The sequence below is a fragment of the Stenella coeruleoalba genome (genome assembly GCF_951394435.1).
Source record: "Stenella coeruleoalba genome assembly, chromosome: 2".
Classification (NCBI taxonomy): Eukaryota; Metazoa; Chordata; class Mammalia; order Artiodactyla; family Delphinidae; genus Stenella; species Stenella coeruleoalba.
Window position 1 is genome coordinate 36,930,791 of NC_137147.1, and position 22,161 is coordinate 36,952,951.

The 22,161-nt window shown below is 40.7% G+C and overlaps 1 protein-coding gene across 14 annotated transcripts in view; it reads right to left on the reverse strand.

The window, feature by feature from the left end:
- Positions 1 to 22,161, reverse strand: part of SYNE2 (spectrin repeat containing nuclear envelope protein 2) — a 330,405-nt gene that overhangs the window by 85,922 nt on the left and 222,322 nt on the right. For 11 of the 14 annotated variants that reach the window (XM_079912180.1, XM_079912173.1, XM_079912174.1 and 8 more), the window contains exons 65-76: positions 17,560 to 17,676; positions 13,317 to 13,547; positions 9,465 to 9,647; positions 8,302 to 8,430; positions 7,611 to 7,732; positions 7,317 to 7,458; positions 5,379 to 5,510; positions 4,281 to 4,433; positions 3,946 to 4,155; positions 2,093 to 2,194; positions 615 to 734; positions 223 to 423 (exon numbers count right to left, since the gene is read on the reverse strand). In XM_079912180.1, the coding sequence (XP_079768306.1) occupies positions 223 to 423; positions 615 to 734; positions 2,093 to 2,194; positions 3,946 to 4,155; positions 4,281 to 4,433; positions 5,379 to 5,510; positions 7,317 to 7,458; positions 7,611 to 7,732; positions 8,302 to 8,430; positions 9,465 to 9,647; positions 13,317 to 13,547; positions 17,560 to 17,676 (1,842 nt within the window). The remainder of the gene's footprint in view (positions 1 to 222; positions 424 to 614; positions 735 to 2,092; positions 2,195 to 3,945; positions 4,156 to 4,280; positions 4,434 to 5,378; positions 5,511 to 7,316; positions 7,459 to 7,610; positions 7,733 to 8,301; positions 8,431 to 9,464; positions 9,648 to 13,316; positions 13,548 to 17,559; positions 17,677 to 22,161) is intronic. The other 3 variants (XM_079912172.1, XM_079912176.1, XM_079912175.1) reach the window with 3 other exon arrangements.

Genomic DNA, 22,161 nt, shown 5'->3' on the forward strand with positions numbered 1-22,161 from the left:
CTGAAAGCTCCATAAGTATTAGGAACTATGTCTGTTTTCACTCACAATCATATTCTTACGAGTTTAGCAGGGTTCCTGGTACACAGGGAGCACTGTAATAGATGTTTGTTAAAAGAATGAAGGAATGATGTAAATTTCACCAGGGAAGAAAACGGATGCTCTTAGTTCACACTCAGAAAAACTTAAAGTCTATGAAAAGGTGATCTGACCCACGTGTCTTACCTTGTGATTTTGTATTTGAGCCTGTAAGGCAACTTTACTTTTGGTTTGTTGTAAGTGGTCATGAGCAAGATTTTCCTTTCCGATATTCACCAGTTCTACCATGCCTTGCAACAAAGCATCTTGCTGGCTCTCAGTGATGAAAGGGCTGCTGAGTTTTGTGTACCTGGCTCTCAGGATTCCCCACATTCTGTCAAGTACATCCTGAAAAGAAAGAGCAGGTGTGCACAGACTTTTCCATCCAACCATGAAAATAACCCAAATGAAGAACATATCTAAATTCCCTTGGTAGAAGAAAAAAGTCTTACTCTTTACAATCATAGTAATTCACGGAGAGTAAATTATAAGAGTAATACTCTTTATAATTCATAGTTCTGTGCTCTGCTCAGACATACCTCTAATTTGTAAACCTCCTGGAGTAGAACAGAAGGTAAATGAAGCCTTTCCCCTTCGTCTCTTAGCTTTGCCACTCGGCTCTCAGAGTTCTGCAGCTCCACTGTGTATGCATCTGCTTTCTAAAGCGAGAGACGATACAAAAGAGGAAAACCGTTTAATAAGGCGTCTACATATTCATTTTAAAAGAATTGAACATTTTGTCTTTCTCCAGAGCTGGAATCTGGATGGTCCCTGTGGGAACAACATCCTTATAGCCGTGGAAGAGGGCCAAAGTCGAGTTATTCCCTGGAAGCCTCCCCAGTCTCCCTGTGATGAAACATCCAGGTCAGGCTCAAGGAGCAGACTCTTCCACGGGTCAGAAAGAAGGGAGCATGTACATTTGTTCCCAGACTGGCCAGTTCCTTCGTGGCATCACACTCTTCTTTGTGTCTGTGGTTAAAGAGCAACCTGTTTAATGGGTTTGATTTGATATTTGGTGCTTAACCCATAGCAGACTGTGTGTGCGGTGGGGGGTGCAGACTTAGAAAGCTAATCATTTAGAGGCAACAGGAGAGGAGGAGATGGTCTCTTCAGACCTCAGAGAAAGGGATCTGAAAGACGTGTTCGTGTGTCTGTCTCCCTCTGCCCCTGCCGAGGCTGGAGGGAAAGGGCTCCCCACGATCTAAGACTGTTACTGTGGCAGAAACCTCTGGCTTATGCAAATAAATGGGGCTAAGGCCCTTGTGTTCTACCGAAAAAAAAAAAAAAAGAATTAAACAGTATAGAAAAGAATTAAGGGAAAAGTGAAAGTCCCACTTCTCTATCCTCTCCATTCTCCCCAAAGATCCACAGTTGACAGTTTGTTCCTAATGTGTTCAAAGCATGTACTGAGTAGAGGTATAGTGCACATCCTGAAACACAACAGATTGCACACCTCATTGTGTTCTGCAATTTGCATTCCTCCCTTACAAGCTCCTCAGCATCTCTTCACATCAGTACAAACGTATCTGGAGCCTTTTAAACAGACATATAATATGCCATCGTAAGGCTGCTCACTGCTTTAGCAACAGTCTGCTCTTAACGGACTTTTGGGCTATTTAGAGTCTTTAATGCAAGCAGTGCAGCTAGGTCCATCCTTGAATATTCATGAATATATTTATCTTTATGCACTTGCCTTTTTCTTTAGGATAAGTGCAAGTCCAGTATCTAGAGAAGTGCCTGAACATAGTAGGTCCTCAATTAATACTTCCTGGATAAATGGAGTGAAAGGGCTGCTGTATGCAAGAGCATTTAGGCTTAAAGTTTTGATATGTAGCCAAATGATCCCTAGATGCTGGACTAATTGGCACTCCTACAAAGAGGGTGAGGGTTTCATTTCTCAATACCCTTCCCAACACTAAACAAACTTACATTTCGGGAAGTGATTCAGAAACACAGCTTATACACAAGACTCTCTGGTTCAAGGTTAAGTCAGTTTGAATTATTTTGACTTGATTACCTGAAGCTGTTCATCAATACTCTGGCCACTAATTTCATTCAGAGATTGTTGTAAAGATGTTTTATTCTTAATAAGTTGATCATATAATCGCTTTATTTCATTCTGTATAAAAAGATAAATGCAGGAAACAGTGAGAATCTCACTTAGGCCTTCAGTACCTTTTTAAAGATTCAGTTGTCCTTCAGTTTCTGTGCTATAAGAAATTGCAAACATATGCCAAAATAGGAGGAACCCCTGCATTACCAACATCCATCCAGCTTTAACAATTACTGACTTGGGCCTGGTCGTCTCTCTTCTGCACCCTCCCCTGAGCTTTCTTTTTTTGTTTTTTTTTAAAAATTAATTAATTATTTTATTTATGGCTTGTTGGGTCTTCGTTTCTGTGCAAGGGCTTTCTCTAGTTGTGGCAAGTGGGGGCCACTCTTCATCGCAGTGCGTGGGCCTCTCACTATCGAGGCCTCTCTTGTTGCGGAGCACAGGCTCCAGACGCGCAGACTCAGTAGTTGTGGCTCACGGGCCTAGTTGCTCCGCAGCATGTGGGATCCTCCCAGACCAGGGCTCAAACCCGTGTCCCCTGCATTAACAGGCAGATTCTCAACCACTGCGCCACCAGGGAAGCCCGTCTCCTGAGCTTTCTTGACTGTACCTAACCTTCCTTCCCTCAGATTATTTGGAAGTAAATCCCAGATACCATATTATTTCACTAGTATATGTTTTCAGTATGTATTTCCTAAAAGATAAAGATTCCTCCCTTTAAAAATACTACAAATCGGGCTTCCCTGGTAGCACAGTGGTTGCGAATCCGCCTGCCAATGCAGGGGATACGGGTTCGTGCCCCGATCTGGGAAGATCCCACATGCCGCGGAGCAGCTGGGCCCGTGAGCCATGGCCGCTGAACCTGTGCATCCGGAGCCTGTGCTCCGCAACGGGAGAGGCCACAACAGTGAGAGGCCCGCGTACCACACACACACACACACAAATACTACAAATCAATAATAATTCCTTAGTATTATTAACTATCGAGGCAGGGTTCACATTTCTCTAATTGCCTATACTTTTTCCTTTTGGCTTGTTGGAACCGGGATCTAAATGAGGTCCAATAGGCTGTAATGGATTAACAAGTGTCTTAAGTCCCTTGTCATCTGCACCCCCCCTGCCCATCTCTCTCTTTTTTTGGTTTTTTGGATTTTTTGGTGTTGGGGTGGCGGGCTGGTTGTGGAGAAAAGCGCATACACACACATTCTATACAGCTTGCCACTGCCTGGGCCTGGCTGACTGCGTTCCCTTGGTGCCGCTCAACATGTTCCTCCCTTGTGTCTATTTCACTTGGATCCTAGAGGCTTGATCAGATTCAGGTTTGATTTTATGGGCAAGACTCTTTCCTAAGTGATGTTCTGTTTCTTTTCTCTCTCATTAGATAGTTTTTAGTAGCTTCCTAACTAGTCCACCTGCCTCAAGTCTCTGCTCTAATCCCCATTAGACAACTGCCAGATGGATCTGCCGGAAATGTACGTGGACTGTCATTCCTTTGCTCAAAAACTGTAATGGCTCCCCTTACCTAGAAATCCTGCCAGGTGACGCTCTTTAAGTGGCTGAATGTAACGCAGGAAAGAAACATTACTTTAGCTCAACCTAACAAATTCATACCCGAGAGTTTGGAAAGGACCTCACTTTCAAATGGTCTCCCACCATGAGCAGCTGAACTAACTTAAAGACCTTCATAGAAAGAGTGTCATCGCTGTCCTTAGCAATTCCCACTCATGAATGCTGCCAGGAATAGGAATGAATGGAAATTAGAGGTCCATGCTACGACCTAAAACAGTGTCAAAGCAGCCAAGTGCACAGACCCATACCTGATAACTGCGGTTATAGTCGAGGCCAGCTTTCAGGGACTTGCTCCTAGAGGCAGTTGTAGCCTGGATGTGCTCCAGGTAGATTTGGAGGTTATCAAAACAGTCAAGGAACAGGCTGGCGTTCTTGCCAGGCCAAGTCATGGCTTTTGAAATATCATTCTTCTTGTCACTCATAGCTAAGCAAAGTTTTTTCAACTCAAGAGCCAGAGCCTGCAAAGTGGAGAGGAAGAAAGCCACTGTGAACAAGGTCTGACCTTGAGAGGTTTCAGCTCTAGTTAACTAGTGGGCCGCCTGTGGTAATGGCCAACACATGGGCTTGATGGACGCTTCCCTACCTCGTAGTGCACCTGCTGGGCACCGACATCCCCTCTCAGGAGCCAAGGGGTCTGCAACATCTCCTCCACACTGCCCAGGCACTGACTGAGGGTCAGAAAGAGTTCAAGTAGTTTCTTATCCAAATTTGCATATGTTTCTTCTGACACGTTTTCCTAAATCGAGAGGAGAAAAGGAAAAATAAAAATCACTAAGATTCCTCGCCTTCCTAAGCCTACATTTTCCCTGGTTTCCATTATAGTTTACAATTTATGTTATGCTTTTTTTTTTTATGATTAGTCATTTCAAATGCATTGTGAACTAGGTAGCAGAATAAATAAATAAAGTTAAGATGTTAACTCTGAGAGAAACAAGTTTAAGAAACTCAGTGTTAGGTAGTGAGTTGACTACTGAATGGAATTAAAAGGTAAATCAAAAGATGAAGGACTTCTTTAGTGGGGCCATCCAGGTGGAAGCGTGGTCCCAGATAAATCACGCTATCCCTCTTCCCACTGTTCTCCGCCTCCCATATTTTAACATAGGAGAAAGTGGGGTAATGAAATCAAGTATGGCCTGGAGAAGGAAAAGAAGTCAAGAAACTTGAAGGATTCATTAGAAAAAGGTAGAACATCTTAAAGGTAGGATTGGTACGGCATGGTACAGCCTGGTGACTATAAGTAAATTAGGAGCCTGCCGAAGTTACTGATTACCCCAATTTGGGCTGTTTCCTGCCCTGTTCTTTGATGGGTACCTAAGCTATCCCGCACACCGCCTCAGTGTTAAGCCTACTCAAGGTTGGAAACCTTGCAGCTACTCCCTCCCTCCCTTCTCACCCTTGCAATCCCAGAGCCCCACTGCAGACAGTACTAATCAATCAAGATCCTTGTTCCTGCCAATCCTGGACTCGGGTTGAGAAGCCTACGCACATGGTATTCTACGCAACCAATACCAAATTTACCAGAGTCAGTAAGAGAGATAAATCCTATTTGCAATTCTAGGACTCATTCCATTATGTGTCCTATTATTTGTTCAGTAAAGAAAATTACGGCCAATTTACAATATCACATTTCCTCTCATTTTTGTTATTACAATGAGGAAATTATATAACATGCAGCTGCTACCTGTGTCTGAAGATTATTTGCTTCTTGACGGAGGTCTTCAAGTTGGGTGGTATAAGTTTTCAGTTCTTCAGTTGTTGGGTATCTAAAGTTATATATACTCACACTGGGTAGAACACTCATATTTGTGGCAACCTATTTGAAAAAGGGAAACCCTATTACAAACAGTTTGAGATCCTGTGAATGTTAACATAAAACATCAAAAATGCCTGAACATGCTATCTTCCGAGTTTACCTTCTTGGAAAGTGTTTTTTGTCTATCTTGTCATTTATAAGAAAAAAATAATTAAATTAAAATTTAAATATTTTGGACAGCTTTGAAAAGTCATGACAGGCTTTACACAGACACTTGAGGGTCCATTTAGATAACAAAACGAGGGGAAACAAAGTATAATTTGAAAAATAGAATAAAACCACTAATCTTTCAATTTGTAGGGATGCTATCTATCTGTGTTCCAAGGTTAGTTGTTTCTTTTCCCATTTATTGGTAGACTCCTGGCATACAGCCAACTCTTACAATAGAATACAGTCACCTCCAGGGACAGATTTGCATCTTGATTTGTTATTGAAAAGCTAAATAAGTACTGAAAATGAGCTGTGACTTCAGAAGGGAGAATGATTCAGAGTTCACTTCTTTCCCAAACTGGAAAACTAACATATATAAAGGAACAGGATGGGATGGTAGATGACTCTGCTGGGGTGGAAGGGTGGAGAACAAGGGATGTTATTCTATTGCTGGAAAAAGAATGATATATTACATGTTATAGTGTATATGACAAGGAGAAACCAAGACTAAAATCCTACCAATGAATTTGATTCAACTTTAATTGGTCAAATAAGGTTCTTGGTAGAGTAGAAGAGAACAGAAAAGTTCCCACCAGATTGGGGAATTGGGAAACCATTGAAAACCTGTGCCCCGGCAGTTTGAGTGCAAAGTTAAAGGCAGAAGCTTGATTGCTGGGAGCCACGGTGCTATTCTGCTCATGGGCTCCCTGTTTAGAGAGACATCCATCAGTAGCTGGCACAGTATGAATAAACCCTTGTAATCGCAATAATCAGGTGTGATAAGGTGTGCTGGTGAGAATACCCATAGACAGGTACCATTGGCATAGGGGCCAGCACACTGCAGATGCCAAATAATATATATATATATATATATATATATTTTTTTTTAATGCTTAGCTTTTATTTATTTATTTATGGCTGTGTTGGGTCTTCATTTCTGTGCAAGGGCTTTCTCTAGTTGCGGCAAGGGGGGGCCACTCTTCATCGCGGTGTGTGGGCCTCTCACTATTGCGGCCTCTGTTGTTGAGGAGCACAGGCTCCAGACGCGCAGGCTCAGTAGTTGTGGCTCACGGGCCTAGTTGCTCCACGGCATGTGGGATCTTCCCAGACCAGGGCTCGAACCCGTGTCCCCTGCATTGGCAGGCAGATTCTCAACCACCGTGCCGCCAGGGAAGCCCCCAAATAATATTTTGATGAATGAATGACACTCATATAGCAACGTATCATTTTCAAAGTATTTTTTTACATATATTATTCATTCCTTTATTCATTCAACATATAGTAACCAAGATTTTTTGATGTTCCAGTTACTACTGTGCCAGGCACTCAAATGTGAATCAGGCAGACATGGTCTTTCTTCTCATACCATCTAATGGGGAATACAGACAAATACGCAGGTGTATAGTATAGTAAGAGCTATGATCAGGGAAGCCCAGCATGCTATAGGAGCACAAAAGGGAAGCACTTAATGCAGATTTCCAGGAAGATGAAAAGAGGACAGCTAAGTAAGAAAATCCACCTGGCATCTTTGCCTTCTGAAAATAAATAAACTGCTTTTTGAAAATAATGCAGAACATACACGTGTGTTTAATGAATGCTCGTTGGATTTTCAAAGGTAAACACACTTATTTACACTGTGTGCACATACACACTGACCTGGGGCTGCACAAGCTGAGGTAGAGGGAGCCGAATTTTTGATGAAAGTTCATGATGTAAATATTGCCATTTATCTCCACTTTGGCCCTGGGTTGACAAGATCAAGTCTGGACCATCATTTTCAGGGCTAGATGCCTTACTGCTTTTAAGGGAAAACAAAAGGTGAAAAGACTAATCAACATACAAAAATTTTATTACATTCAGACAATATTTTATAAGTGATATTAAAAGAAACACTGTTAACTCTCCCAACCACAATACTACCGAACGTTCGATTCTTTAAAAATATTTTACCTCACAGATGATGTCTGAGTTGTATCTTTATCATGTTGGCGATACTGAGGCCATATTTTGTTAGCATTAAATTCTATGAATTTGATTAAATCTTTCTGTTCCATTGGTTTTAACTCCAGAACCTATAATTGAATAAGATTCAAATAGTCCAATCAATCAAGGTTTTCAGTTAGTACCCAAGGGTTTCTTCTGTTGAGATCAGCTGATTTGGAATCACTTCCTAAATCATTATTTACTATTACTCTTTCTTTCTTGCTTGTTCTTGTTAACTTTTATTTTTCAAAAACTTATTTAAAATATTCACACAATGACCAAGTATTGTTAAATATATGCTACACACATGGAAAACCACCAAAAATATACTAACACATTTTGAAACAATAGGGAAAGAAGTGTTGCAGTTACAGAGGTAAGTTCACCCTGAAGATATTTGCTTAGTTTGATATAAGACGCAAGTTAATAAGGCAGCCAAGTTCCGGTATCCCCAACGGCAGCAGATGAAAGCAAAGCAGCTACTGCAGTAAACGCTCAAAACTCAGAGCTGCTGCACACACAGGAACACTCACACATCACACTTTCTATTCAGTCACGTAAGAAAACACTCCAATGGCCTTTCAGTATTTAGTTCAATGGGAAATTCCATACAGAAAGCTTTATTCTTATCTTTATAACTGTTCGGGGCTGAAATTACCTGTTGCTGCTGGAAATCTTTTTGTCTGCTAAACTGTGGCCTTTCAGTTACAACAGATTCAAATTCAGAAAGGTTATCTGGTTGGAGAACTTTCTGATGCTCGGAAGATTTCTTTAGCATGGTAGAATGCTGCAAAACATTTTATGATGGCAGACTATTTATTTAAAATGGTGACCTATTTCAATTCTAATAATGCGACTACACAATGGAAAAGTTTTATGTGAAGTAAATGGCTGTATTTTGTTAATTAAAATAATTATACACTATGATTTAATGTACTTATTTCATAACGACTTCAAAAACCACTATGCTTGATGAAGTGGTCGTTTTATCATTCCTCAACTTAACTCATCCAATGAGTTACTAAAAGCTAGGAAATCTATTGCACTTTTTTACTGAGGACAAAGTGAAATGGATATAAAAAACAGACATGGTATTATGCTTATGAACTCAAATTTCCCCTATGTCTAAAACGTAAGTAGTTGCTTTAAAAGAGAGAGAACATATTAGGATAAAAGGGGATCCATACAGCCTGTGTATTTGGAGCCAATCTTATTTCTGTGAATGTAAGTCCTCTTAAGTAGAAACCACCAACTCATAAGTATGGATGCAAATCTTACATAGTAAGATCCTACTCACAAGATGAACATTTGCATTTATATACACAGAATGCTTTTAAAAGTCACAGCACACTTTAGCTGTATGATACTTTCATCAGTATATGTGAATATTTATAAATGAATAACAAAAAGTACCCTGGAAACAGGTTTTTGTGTTTCTGGTTGTCAAATTTTAATCTTATCTATAAAGGCTTCATTTTTCCAGTCAATCAGAGTCACACAATTCCTTTAAAATATATCCTTCTTTTATGAAGAAGGCTTACAGAGAGCTCATTATCAGCAAGAACAATCAACCCAGTCAAACCAACTCTAACCAAACCAACACCATCACTAAAGACAACCTAGATGGGAAAACTACACAGCGAAATGAAACCAATGACAAAAGCCAGTGTAACCAAGCCTTACAGTTTTAAGAGGCATAATTCTTCCTCACTTACTGTAATTCCTCTGTAGTTGTTTCCTTACTTCCACCCACAGCTCTTTGCTGATGGATCGACCATATGCATGTATCTACGTACATGTTTATACACAGTCATATTTTACCTGGTTCTCGCTGTATTTCTCCTGCAGCATCATCTGGACTTTTTCCAAATTGCACTTCACAGTTTTTAGTTTCAAGGAAAGTGCTTCAGCCTCCTGTTGAGTGGCTCCACTGTCTCCCAGGCCCTGATCTTTGCAATTCTCTAACAGAGAGGCAACCTTGTGCTCAATCTCTGTTAGCATAGCCTAGGAAATAAAAGCATTTAATTAATCATAGGTTTGGTCCTAAGCAAATGTTACAGTCTAAAATAAGTTAGATTCACTCTCTCTACCTAAGTGTATATATAAAGTCCTAGAAACACAAGTTGGAAGGGACCCTGGGGAAAGAAAAACAACTTCCACATAATTCCTGTGCTTATCCATAAGGGTACAACCAAACCAACTCCAAATCGGTTGTAAATAAATAAATTGGTTGTAAAATAATCTAAAACAAGTGATTCTATATTCACCTTAGAAAACAGAGCTTAATATATCCATTATAGCATAGTGGTTAAGACCACAGACACAGGAACTAGACTGCCTGGGTTCAGATCTCAGCCCTGCCACTTCGTAGCTGGGAAAATCTGGGCACCTTATACTGTATGGTTGTGCCTCTAGTCATCTGCAAAATGGGGATAATAACAGAACTTACCTCCTGAGGTCACTTTGAGAAGCTAGAGTTAAATCCACATACTTTGGCCAGGGCTTGATACGTAGTCTGTGCCAACTATTATTTTTTTCCCCACCTTCCTAACCTTTTTCTATTGCAATCCAAGTGCTGAGTAGTAATAAAAAAAGAATTCTTTGAAAATTCTTTCCTTTGCTCTTTTCCTTCGCTTTCTCAAGCCAAATAAGCTTCCCAAATATCAGAAGACGACTACAGAAGACATAATTTAGAACCTAAAACACTTAGTCATTGATACAACTGGCCAACTTACACCCGGATCTAAAAATAAATCAGGAGGATGAAGTAAGTTTCCCAGTAAGTCACCATCATTGTTTTCCTCCGAACAGATCAAGTTTGCCCTCTCCTGGGGCTCAGGAGCCCCAAAAGTCATGTCAACTGGCTGGGCACACGAGTGTAGCAGCAGCATTCAGCCTTACCTGCCGGCACTGTGAATGCTTGGGCTAAAATAGTGTGTGACTATGAACAAGTTCAGTTCTTTGAGAGAAACTTAAGGAAGAACTCTGTTCTTAAAACAAATTTTCACATAACAAACTTATAACTTCTCCATTCAAGCAAATTACTTGTATCCTCTATAATATAGACTCTTCTAAGCTTAAACAATATGTACTTATAGATTTTAAAGTGGCTATAAACAAAGTATACTATAATTCTGCACTCTTTTTCTCCATTTAGCTATTTTATGTATACATTTTCATGTGTCTACATACATATACTTCATGATTCCTATTTTAATAGCCACAAGTCAATACTCTATAATTCTCTTAATCTCCCTATTGTTAAGCCTTTCAACTGCTTCCAGGGCTTCACTTCTGTAATCAATGCAGCCATAAATATTCTTCTCCTTTTGGGTTATTTTCAGAGGGTAAATTTAAAGTAATGGGATTATTAGGTCAAAGAAGATGGACATCTTATCTGCTGACAGCTGACTCCCCAAAACATTGAACCAATCAGACAGACATTAGTGGATCTATTTCTCCAGAGTTTTCCAGGATGGTATAATTTTTGTCAAGGTAATGTAGGAACAAAACAACAGCTGTTTTGATTCACAAGTCTTTAATAATCAAGGCTAAACATTCTTCTCAAATATTAAATTACTGAATATAATTTTTTCTTGACCGATCTGTTTGCTCCTGTCCTTTGGACATTTTCCCTCTGGCAATTCAGTGTTTTTACAGACCACTGTAAGGCTTTTTATGTGTTTCAAAGTTAAACTGTATGTGTCGTGGTGTTATATAAATAAGCCAAAGTTGGCCCCTGTATATTGACCCATATGTTGTTCATTTCTTCACAGCAGAAATATCAGCTCACATTTCACTAGTGTCAGACTCAAAACTGGACCCCCACATCTGTTAGCCATGGTTAAGACAAACTTTGGTGCTCTAAAGACCCCAGCCTCGGGCTTCCCTGGTGGCGCAGTGGTTGGGAGTCCGCCTGCCAATGCAGGGGACACGGGTTTGTGCCCCGGTCCGGGAAGATCCCACATGCCGCGGAGCGGCTGGGCCCGTGAGCCATGGCCGCAGCCTGCGCGTCCGGAGCCTGTGCTCCGCGACGGGAGAGGCCACATCAGTGAGAGGCCCGCGTACAGAAAAAAAAAAAAAAAAAAAAAAAGACCCCAGCCTCTGCTATCCTTCAGAGCTCTCTGGCATCACCTAGACACGAGCCCCTCTGGACTGCCCATCTTCTGGGAGTTCCATCGTCTCTTCCCTTCCGGGTGGTGGCCCCACCCTCACTCCTTGCCAAAGCCTCTGGAAGGTCCCCTGCCATGAAAGACTTTCCAGTCCCTCCAGGTCCCACCAAAACGCTTTATTTGGTCCCACCAAATAAAGCTCATTGCGAGCTACTGCCACCTTGCGGTCCTGTTTTTTCCTTGAGCAGCTCTCACATCCTTGAACTCACTACAAGTGGCCCAAGGACCAGATTTTGGTAATGATTAAGGAATTGGCTCTGGGGGTCTACCCAGTCAGCAGGACAATCAATTGGCAGATGGCTTCTGAATGGCCTTAAGTGGCTAGGTCTCAACATCTGGAATACTGCAGCTTCAGATTAGAGTAGCACTGCTCTGTGCTGAATTACTCTGTCTTCTCCAGACTCTCAAGCACCTCATCAGCTAGATCATGCAGTAATGCCAGTATTTGAGTGAATCCGCCCTCGGAGCTGACTTTTGGGGTGAGAAGTGCTGAGCTGCCCAAGGAAGGAAGTCCAGCTTGCTTACCTGGGTCCCACTGGACAGGCACCGGATGTTGTAAAGACTGTGAGTCTGAATGGAAAAAGGGGAGGAGTGCCGGCCTCGGGCCAAGGTGGGTCTTCCCCAACCCCATAACGGGATATAGTGGGTAGAGCTCCCTGTGGGCTGGCCAGTGACTTGGGTTACTCTGAGAGGAAGTCCTCGTCCCTGGGACCACGGCAAGCGAGCCAATCTGGCCAAGGCAGGTCTTAAGTGCCTTTAGGGGAGGCGCCTCGGCTGGACTGGGCTGGGCTGGGCTGGGCTGGGCTGGACTGGGCTGGGCTGGGCTGGGCTGGGCTGTCGTGTGTGAAGCTCAATTATGCTCCTGCAGTGTCGTCAGTCTCGCCCCTCCCTGAAGGGGTACAGAGATCCCAACCTCTGGGCTATGCCAGCAAATGTTACTCAAAATGACTCCCAGGCAAGGAAGTTTACATTCCTGCCCCTCCCCAGCAAGAGCAGGAGCATTTGTAATAACACGGCAGCAAAGCCCTTTTATATTGTATCTGCAATCCTGCAAATCAGGATATTCATTTTCATTTCTGATGAATGAAAATTCAAAGAATTTAATATTATGCATAAAACTAGTATTTATTGAGCACTTTATATATACTTCATACACCAGACACTGATTTAGATAATTTATCTCATTTAATCCTGACAAAGTCTTAGGAGATAACCTACTCTATGAGGAAAATGAGGTGAGAAGTTAACTCCTACCAGTTCACAGTTAATGACTGGATCTGAACTCTAGATTCTGAGATCTTACCCACTACTATCTCCCCAAATACTCTGCTTACGTAAATCATTTCAAAGAACTATCCTGAGAACAAAAAGTTGAGGCCAAGATAAACATAGGGGTCAGAGTAACAGGAAGAATCACACTGTCGCTTTAAAAGAAACTCACCCAGTCTTAGAAGGTGATTGGCGAAGAGGCAGACCACGAGCTCAGACCCATTAGGCTTACCTGGCACCCTACCAGCTGCTGTTCCACCACCTGCTGCATGTCTGCATCTAACGTTTCTGGCTCGAATGCCACGTTGGCTTGCTGCAGCCACAGCTCCAGCTCAGCCACCTGGTTCTTGCAGACATGGAGGACTTCCGCAGGCTTGGGCCTTGCTTTCTCCACTGTGGCCTCAAAAGCTCCTTGCTCATCAGAAAAGCCCGGAGCTGCAACCTTGATAGGAGGTGTGGTACCCTATGATAAATCCAAAGGCAATCCAGCGGTGAAAAGTTAGGAGTCCAAAACGTTCATATTGGGACTTGCAAAGACCTGTGAACTTACAGCATTTCCCCAGTTAAAAGAAAAATAAGGGCAGAACAAGTAAGAAAGAAAAGAAAAAGCCACCTCCACAGGCATAGCAATGATCACGTGACCTGGCGCCCCAGGTTTCCAAGCAGCTGATCTGCATGTACACAGGTACAGAGTTCCTAGGCACAGAGGACGCAAACAGGCTTGCAGTTCATTAAACCGTGGGTCCCAGGAGACAGGTGAGTGTGAGCGAGAGGGTGTGCATGTGGGTGTGGGTGTCTGAAACATTTCAGCGAATTGGCCGGTGTTTAAAGTTGCATGATGCATGATTAAGCAATGCTTACATTGTTGTGCACTCCGTTCAAACACGAAAAAGATCTTTACACACTGGCAGGGATACAAGGAAATATACCTCACACGTTTAACATCTTCTCAAGTAGTTTAGATTATAAAATATTTTAGCTTCCCCCCCACCCCCACTAGTACTTATCTAAACTTCTCCCTATTAAAAATAACTTGAGTCAAGTGATAAGCTTCACTGGGGTAATTTGGAAACTTTGCTCCTATTCTTCAGAGTGTCTCTAAAACTACTTTTCACCTTCTAAATACTCAAATATTACTGAGTTAAGGACTAGATGCTTATAGTATAGTATAGAGAAAGTATGATGTGTGATGTGTTCTTTTTAATATTGAAACACCTAGGTTGCTTATCGATCCGATAGAAAAATTTCTCCCAGGTACCAAGGGAGAGTATTCTAGTAATTATATAATAGATACTTTCAATTTGGAGGCAAAAGATGAATTGATACAGAGATATATTTGCTTCCCACATCTTTTTCCAGAATAGTGAAAGAGTATTGTCGACCCCTCCAGAGGAATTTCTTTAGGAATAAGGATCTGTGTTTTGCTCTACAAAATTAGTGATCTCCGTAAATATTTTATTCATTCTGAGTATGATGAAATGACAATGTTTTCTACATAAGGCTTTGCTAACTCCATCTCAGCATCTAATAAGGCACTATTTTGGCTAACTGAGAAATGGGAGTGGCTCACAAATGTGAGCAATATGCAACTCAAATGCGTATTTCCTAATATTTGTGGAATTTCGTTTAAACATAGAACTTTCAGTACAGCAGAAGCAGAAGAAATTGGTATGTGGTAACAAAAATATGCAGGGTATGAAAATACCACTCATTTTCACACACAATGATGAGGCTTATGAAAGCTGGTTTGGCAGAAGGGTCCTCTGAGTTGGACTCGTTCCCCTTGACCATCTATTAACTTCACATATGTTTGCCTTTTCTGCCAAAATGCTATTTCTCCCCTGCCTTCATCAGTGTTTTCTTCAAGAATCACCTTCCTAAGGAAGTCTTCCCATTGCCTTGCTTTCTCTGAAGTTCACATACAGATCTATATTTAGATTCACCTGCTTCAATTTTCTTTTTTAATTCTGATCTTTAAAAAAGCAACAGGGCTTCCCTGGTGGCGCAGTGGTTGAGAGTCCGCCTGCCGATGCAGGGGACACGGGTTCGTGCCCCGGTCCGGGAAGATCCCACATGCCGCGGAGCGGCTGCACCCGTGAGCCATGGCCGCTGAGCCTGTGCGTCCGGAGCCTGTTGCTCCGCAACGGGAGAGACCACAACAGTGAGAGGCCCGCGTACCGCAAAATAAATAAATAAATAAATAAATAAATAAATAAATAAATAAATAAGCAACAGATATGTGATTTTACTGCCAGACACCAATTTCTAGTTATCTGATTGTTTTCTAGCTTTCAGATATTTCTATCTTAGTGGCAAAGATTTTGGGATCCTCTTGTCACCTGAGATAACAACCTGTTGATACTGATTGATTAATTAATTAATTAATCTTCAATAACAGATTTACCATCTGCCTTGCTTATTTCCTCAAAAACATTCGAGCACCTATATCTGCCACACAGATGTAGAAAAATGACAATATTTAATTTCTTAGCTTTCTCACTAACTCACTGAGTTAATGAGGAAATAAGGAAGCTGGATAACTGATCTCGGCTTTATTTGCTAGTTATTTGAACCTGAAAAGAATCCAAAGGTGACAGAAGAAAAAAAGATTATTTGTAACTGTAGAACTTCAATACCTGAAGGTGGCCTGGAGAATGTGCCAGGAATCGGTTCACTCACCTCTTTTTATAGTTACAGAAATCCAAGTACATTTAATGTTTAATCGGTTCACACCCCTCCCATCCCACCACATTGCTTCTGAGAAGCTCAGGCCCAGATATAAATTACTTGCCCAAGGTCACACAGCTCTGAGATCTTTTGATTCTGAGTCCACAGTTTTTTTCCATAATAGCACCCCTGCTGAATATCTTCTCCAAACGATAACCCCAAATTCTAAACGTATTTAAATGAAAGTTTTATGACTGCACATTTTGGAGGGCTAAAAGAGTATGACCACAGGTATTTCTTGTTAGAGAATTATGTCATCTCTAAAGCATTAATGTAAACTGATAATACCCAAACTTTTATTGGGCTCTAGAGCTAGGCCACTGTGCTAAGACCATCTCATATTTCACACCCCAAACCCATTATTCCCAGTGCACAGATGAGGAAACTGAGGCTTAGAGAAACTAGTCAAACTGACTATGGTCACACAACGAGTAAGTAGAACCAGAATCCAATCCCTGATTTCATTATGCCTTGGGGTCTACAAGTCCACATTAAAAAAAAAAAAAATTATTTATTATTTATTTATTTATTTTTATTTATTTTTGGCTGTGTCGGGTCTTAGTTGCGGCACGCAGGATATTCGTTGAGGCATGAGGGATCTTTCGTCGAGGCACAGGCTTTTCTCTAGCTGTGGTATACGGCTTTTCTTTCTCTAGTTGCAGCGCACAGGCCCCAGGGCGCATGGGCTCTGTAGTTTGCTGCATGTGGGCTCTCTAGTTGAGGCGCGCGAGCTCAGTAGTTGTGGAGTGCGGGCATAGTTGCCCCGCGGCACGTGGGATCCCAGTTCCCTGACCAGGGATCGAACCCCCACCCCCTGCATTGTAAGGCGGATTCTTTACAACTGGACCACCAGGGAAGTCCCAAGTCTTGACATAATTCTGTCAACCCTCTGGCATCCAAGTTAGCCTCTCAGTTAGTGAATGTTATACTGCTTGATTTCTACATAACGCATCGCTGATCTAAGTAAGATCCATTTAAAAGGCAAATGAATTTTCTGGCTGTAGCTCTATTTCATGCCAAAATACCAACCATCAAAAATATTTTACTGTCAATTCAACGAACAGGTGCACACACCCCACCCCACCCCCCATTTTATAAAATGCAAATCTGCCTGGCTAAAGTGCCTTACCTAAATGCATTTGCACAAATACTACATATGCCACTGGGATGGTCTGGTGGCGGTTTATTTTGTGAGGCCAAATCTGCCTTGGTTTCACATCTTTCAATACTAAATATTCAAATTAGGAAGGCAGAGTGGAATATTCTGAGTCTGACTCTTACTCCTCCATTTACCAACTGTACTTTTATTCCCTGAATTTTGATTTCCTCATTTGTAAACATATGGCAGGTATTAACCTACCTTATTTAATCTGAGGATTAGACAGCAAATACAAATGCCTTTTATGTAATAGGCAGTTAATCAATCTTAGCTCTCCTCCACTTTCATCGCCCCCATAATGTTACATCTACAGAAGAAAGAAGGAGGTGTTAATGGAAAGGCTAGTTCACCCTCACAAGCGGTGAGTGAGTAAAAAATCTTTAATTGCTCTGTACCACGCTTACTCTCTACGTAAACACCTGATGTCAAATCTTCCTGTGCTCCGGCTTGGTTGTGCACATGAAGATGTTAAAGTTCACAAAGACCTCTTGGTTTGCAATACAAAATATTGCAAAACACAGAGAGCTTGTCATCTCTGGGGGCTAGTCCAGGTATCTGGGCAGTTGGCTTGTCACCAACAGGGACTTACCTCTTGTGTTTGGTTGGGGCTCAGGGAAAATTCTGGGCCTTGCTCAGTGTTTAGTGAGTCTTGTGCAAAAATCCGTGCCGTGGAACTATCACACATGCTTATTTTCCAAGCTGCCTCCTGTAAAGAAAAGAATGAGAGGTCCAGAAAAGTTCCTGCCCTGCTGCCACGCACGTCCCTCTTCCTGGACCTGCTCATGTTACAAATCACCTGCTTAAAAAATGTCTAGAGAAGTCAGGTGCATTGAGAAAAAAAAGTTTGTTTATTAGGCAAAAAAAATCAACTTCCTCAGGTTTGTCTTTATTTTGAAGACTCAAATTCTCTAAAGCTCTGTAGTTAATGAGGGACACATAAGGAATCTAGAGAATTACATATTTAAATGGATAATTAAGAGAATTAAAATTAAATAAGATTATATGATAAAGCCCACATTTCTAATAATAGGGGAAAGATGAATTTTTAAAATTGGGAACAACTATCCTATCCATGAAAAACATGGCTAAATCCTCGCCTCACTACTAACAATGAATTCTAATTGTATGTAATATTTAAATGTAAAAGTTATACCATAAAAATTCTTGAAGAAAATATGAGTGAATCTATTTCTAATCTAGGAGTGGGGAGGGACTTCTAAAGCATGACAATAAAGGAAAAAAATATTAGTATTAACAACATAAATAAAATAACATGCACCACAAAAGACACCATAATCTAAGTTAAAAGAGAAACAGACTGGGATAACATCTTGCAAACTGTTAATATCCTTAATATGTTAATTACTGTTATAAATCAATAGGGAAAACATCCCAGTCTGTTTGAAGAAAAAGTCAAATGGTGTGAACAAGTGATTCATAAAAGAAGAATATGAAAGCCAATGAACACCTAAAGAGATACTCAAAATTCTTAGAATATATGCAATTTAAGCCACTGGCTATGTTTGGCTAAGACCGAAAAATGTCCAATATCAGCTTAGGGTCAGGAAAGAGGCATTTCCATGCATTCCTGGTAGAAATAAAATTGATGTACTCTTTCTAGAGGGCAGTTTGACAATGTGTGTCACATTTTAAATGGATGTACACTTTGATCCTAGTAAGCGTAACCCACTTACTAGGTCAGTCAAAGTTAAACAATGGGAAAATGAAATGTACACAAATATTTAACATAATGCAGTGGGAAAAGTGGATGACGTAACTGACCAATCTTGATTGCTCTACTTGCAAGCTGTGTGATCTTGGACAAGTTAACCTGGACTTTCTGAGCCTCATTTACTTCACCTTTAAAGTGAGACTATAACTCAGCTCACTCATTCTTGTGATTATTAAACAAGATGACATATACAAAGCATCTCATAGTTCCTAAGAAAATGTTACTTTCCTGCTCTGCGTACTGAAAACAGTAACTGCTATTAGAAAGTTATGAACCAAAAACCAAAGGTAAAGCTTAGATAAAATTGGAAAGGTAGGTTGGGATCATGATAAGTCTGGAAGTCAGGCTAAGAAGATTGCATTTTATTCAGCAGATAGAATCCAGGAAAGACTTTTAGGAAAAGACATTTGTATAAATGTCTTATACAAGACATTTATATGTCTTGTATAAGACATATAAATGACTAGAGGCTATAAATCCACTTAGAAGGCTACTCTAAAAATCTAGGGAAGAAGTTCACAATTGCCTGGAATAGGAAGATGACAAAAATAATGGGAGGTGAAGAAGGATGTAAAGACTGAATGAACATCACTTGATCAGTGGATATGAAAGGTAAGACAAATGAGGTACCTGAGACGACTCTGAAGTTTGTCTCAGACTCTGAGAAAACAGTGGTGCCACTAACAGACACTGAGGAATTAGGAGGAAGAGGAAGCATTGAAGGAAAGTTGGTAAATGGATTTGAGATGAAGAAAATACATTCAAAAAGAGAAATCTATCTGGAGAGTAGAAATGAGGAACAGATTTATGGGAAAAGTCAAGACTAGAGATTTGATGTGGGAATCCCTGTCATACAGGTGACTACCAAACCTATGAGAGGAGAAGAAATTGCCATGAGAGAAAACAGAGAAGAAAGAAGAGGACAAAACACTGAGGGAAATGCCTACCATCACAGAGATGGGGCAAGAGAAGGAGATGGAAGAGGGGCTGCAGGTAGATGAGACAAGAAAGTACAGAAACACTTAAGAAAGCCAAAGAAACACTGCATTTCAAGAAGGAAGAGGTGGTTAGTGCTGACGAGATCAATAAGGATTAGGACTAATAAAAGGGCACTTAATTGATATGCAGAAGTCAACAGCAATTTAAGTATAGCAAGGGACAAAATCACGATTACAAAAGGGGCCAAGAAAGAGGAGCACCAAAGTAAAGGCATTTAGCCATAAATGAAAGAGGAAGCACCATGTAATTGATCTGGAAAGCAGGATCAAGAAATTCAATGGAATTCTATCAAACATTTAGAGAAGAGCTATCACCTGTCCTTCTCAAACTCTTCCAAAATACAGCAGAGGGAGGAAAACTCCCAAACTCATTCTACAAGGCCACCATCACCCCGATACCAAAAGCAGACAAAGATGTCATAAAGAAAGAAAACTACAGGCCAATATCACTGATGAACATAGATGCAAAAATCCTCAGCAAAATACTAGCAAACAGAATCCAACAGCACATTGAAAGGATCATACACCATGATCAAGTGGGGTTTATCCCAGGAATGCAAGGATTCTTCAATATACGCAAATCAATCAATGTGATACACCGTATTAACAAATTGAAGACTAAAAACCATATGATCATCTCAATAGATGTAGAAAAAGCTTTCGACAAAATTCAACACCCAATTATGATAAAAACCCTCCAGAAAGTAGGCATCGAGGGAACTTACCTCAACATAATAAAGGCCATACAAGACAAACCCACAGCCAACATCATCCTCAATGGTGAAAAATTGAAACCATTTCCACCAAGAACAGGAATAAGACAAGGTTGCCCACTCTCAGCACTATTATTCAACACTGTTTGGGAAGTTTTAGCCACAGCAATCAGAGAAGAAAAAGAAATAAAAGGAATCCAAATTGGAAAAGAAGAAGTAAAGCTGTCATTCTTTTTAGATGACATGATACTATAAATTGAGAATCCTAAACACGCTACCAGGAAACTACTAGAGCTAATCAATGAATTTGGTAAAGTAGCAGGATACAAAATTAATGCACAGAAATCTCTTACATGCCTATACACTAATGATGAAAAATCTGAAAGAGAAATTAAGGAAACACTCCCATCTACCACTGTAACAGAAAGAATAAAATACCTACGAATAAACCTACCTAAGGAGACAAAAGACCTGTATGCAGAAAACTATAAGACACTGATGAAAGAAATTAAAGATGATACAAATAGATGGAGAGATATACCATGTTCTTGGATTGGAAGAATCAACACTGTGAAAATGACTCTACTACCCAAAGCAATCTACAGATTCAATGCAATCCCTATCAAACTACCACTGGCATTTTTCACAGAACTAGAACAAAAAATTGCACAATTTGTATGGAAACACAGGAGACCCCAAATAGCCAAAGCAATCTTGAGAAAGAAAAACGGAGCTGGAGGAATCAGGCTCCCTGACTTCAGACTATACTACACAGCTACAGTAATCAAGACAGTATGGTACTGGTACAAAAACAGAAATCTAGATCAATGGAACAGGATGGAAAGCGCAGAGATAAACCCACGCACCTATGGTCGCCTTATCTTTGATAAAGGAGGCAAGAATATACAATGGAAAAAAGACAGCCTCTTCAATAAGTGGTGCTGGGAAAACTGGACAGGTACATGTGAAAGAATGAAATTAGAACACTCCCTAACACCATACACAAAAATAAACTCAAAATGGATTAAAGAACTAAACGTAAGGCCAGACACTATCAAACTCTTAGAGGAAAACATAGGCAGAACACTCTATGACATAAATCACAGCAAGATCCTTTTTGACCCACCTCCTAGAGAAATGGAAATAAAAACAAAAATAAACAAATGGGACCTAATGAAACTTCAAAGCTTTTGCACAGCAAAGGAAACCATCAATAAGACGAAAAGACAATCCTCAGAATGGGAGAAAATATTTGCAAATGAAGCAACTGACAAAGGACTAATCTCCAAGATTTACAAGCAGCTCATACAGCTCAATAACAAAAAAACAAACAACCCAATCCAAAAATGGGCGGAAGACCTAAATAGACATTTCTCCAAAGAAGATATACAGACTGTCAACAAACACATGAAAGAATGCTCAACATCATTAATCATTAGAGAAATGCGAATCAAAACTACAATGAGATATCATCTCACACCAGTCAGAATGGCCATCATCCAAAAATCTAGAAACAATAAATGCTGGAGAGGGTGTGGAGAAAAGGGAACCCTCTTGCACTGCTGGTGGGAATGTGAACTGGTACAGTCACTATGGAGAACAGTATGGAGGTTCCTTAAAAAACTACAAATAGAACTACCATATGACCCAGCAATCCCACTACTGGGCATATACCCTGAGAAAACCATAATTCAAAAAGAGTCATGCACCAAAATGTTCATTGCAGCTCTATTCACAATAGCCCGGAG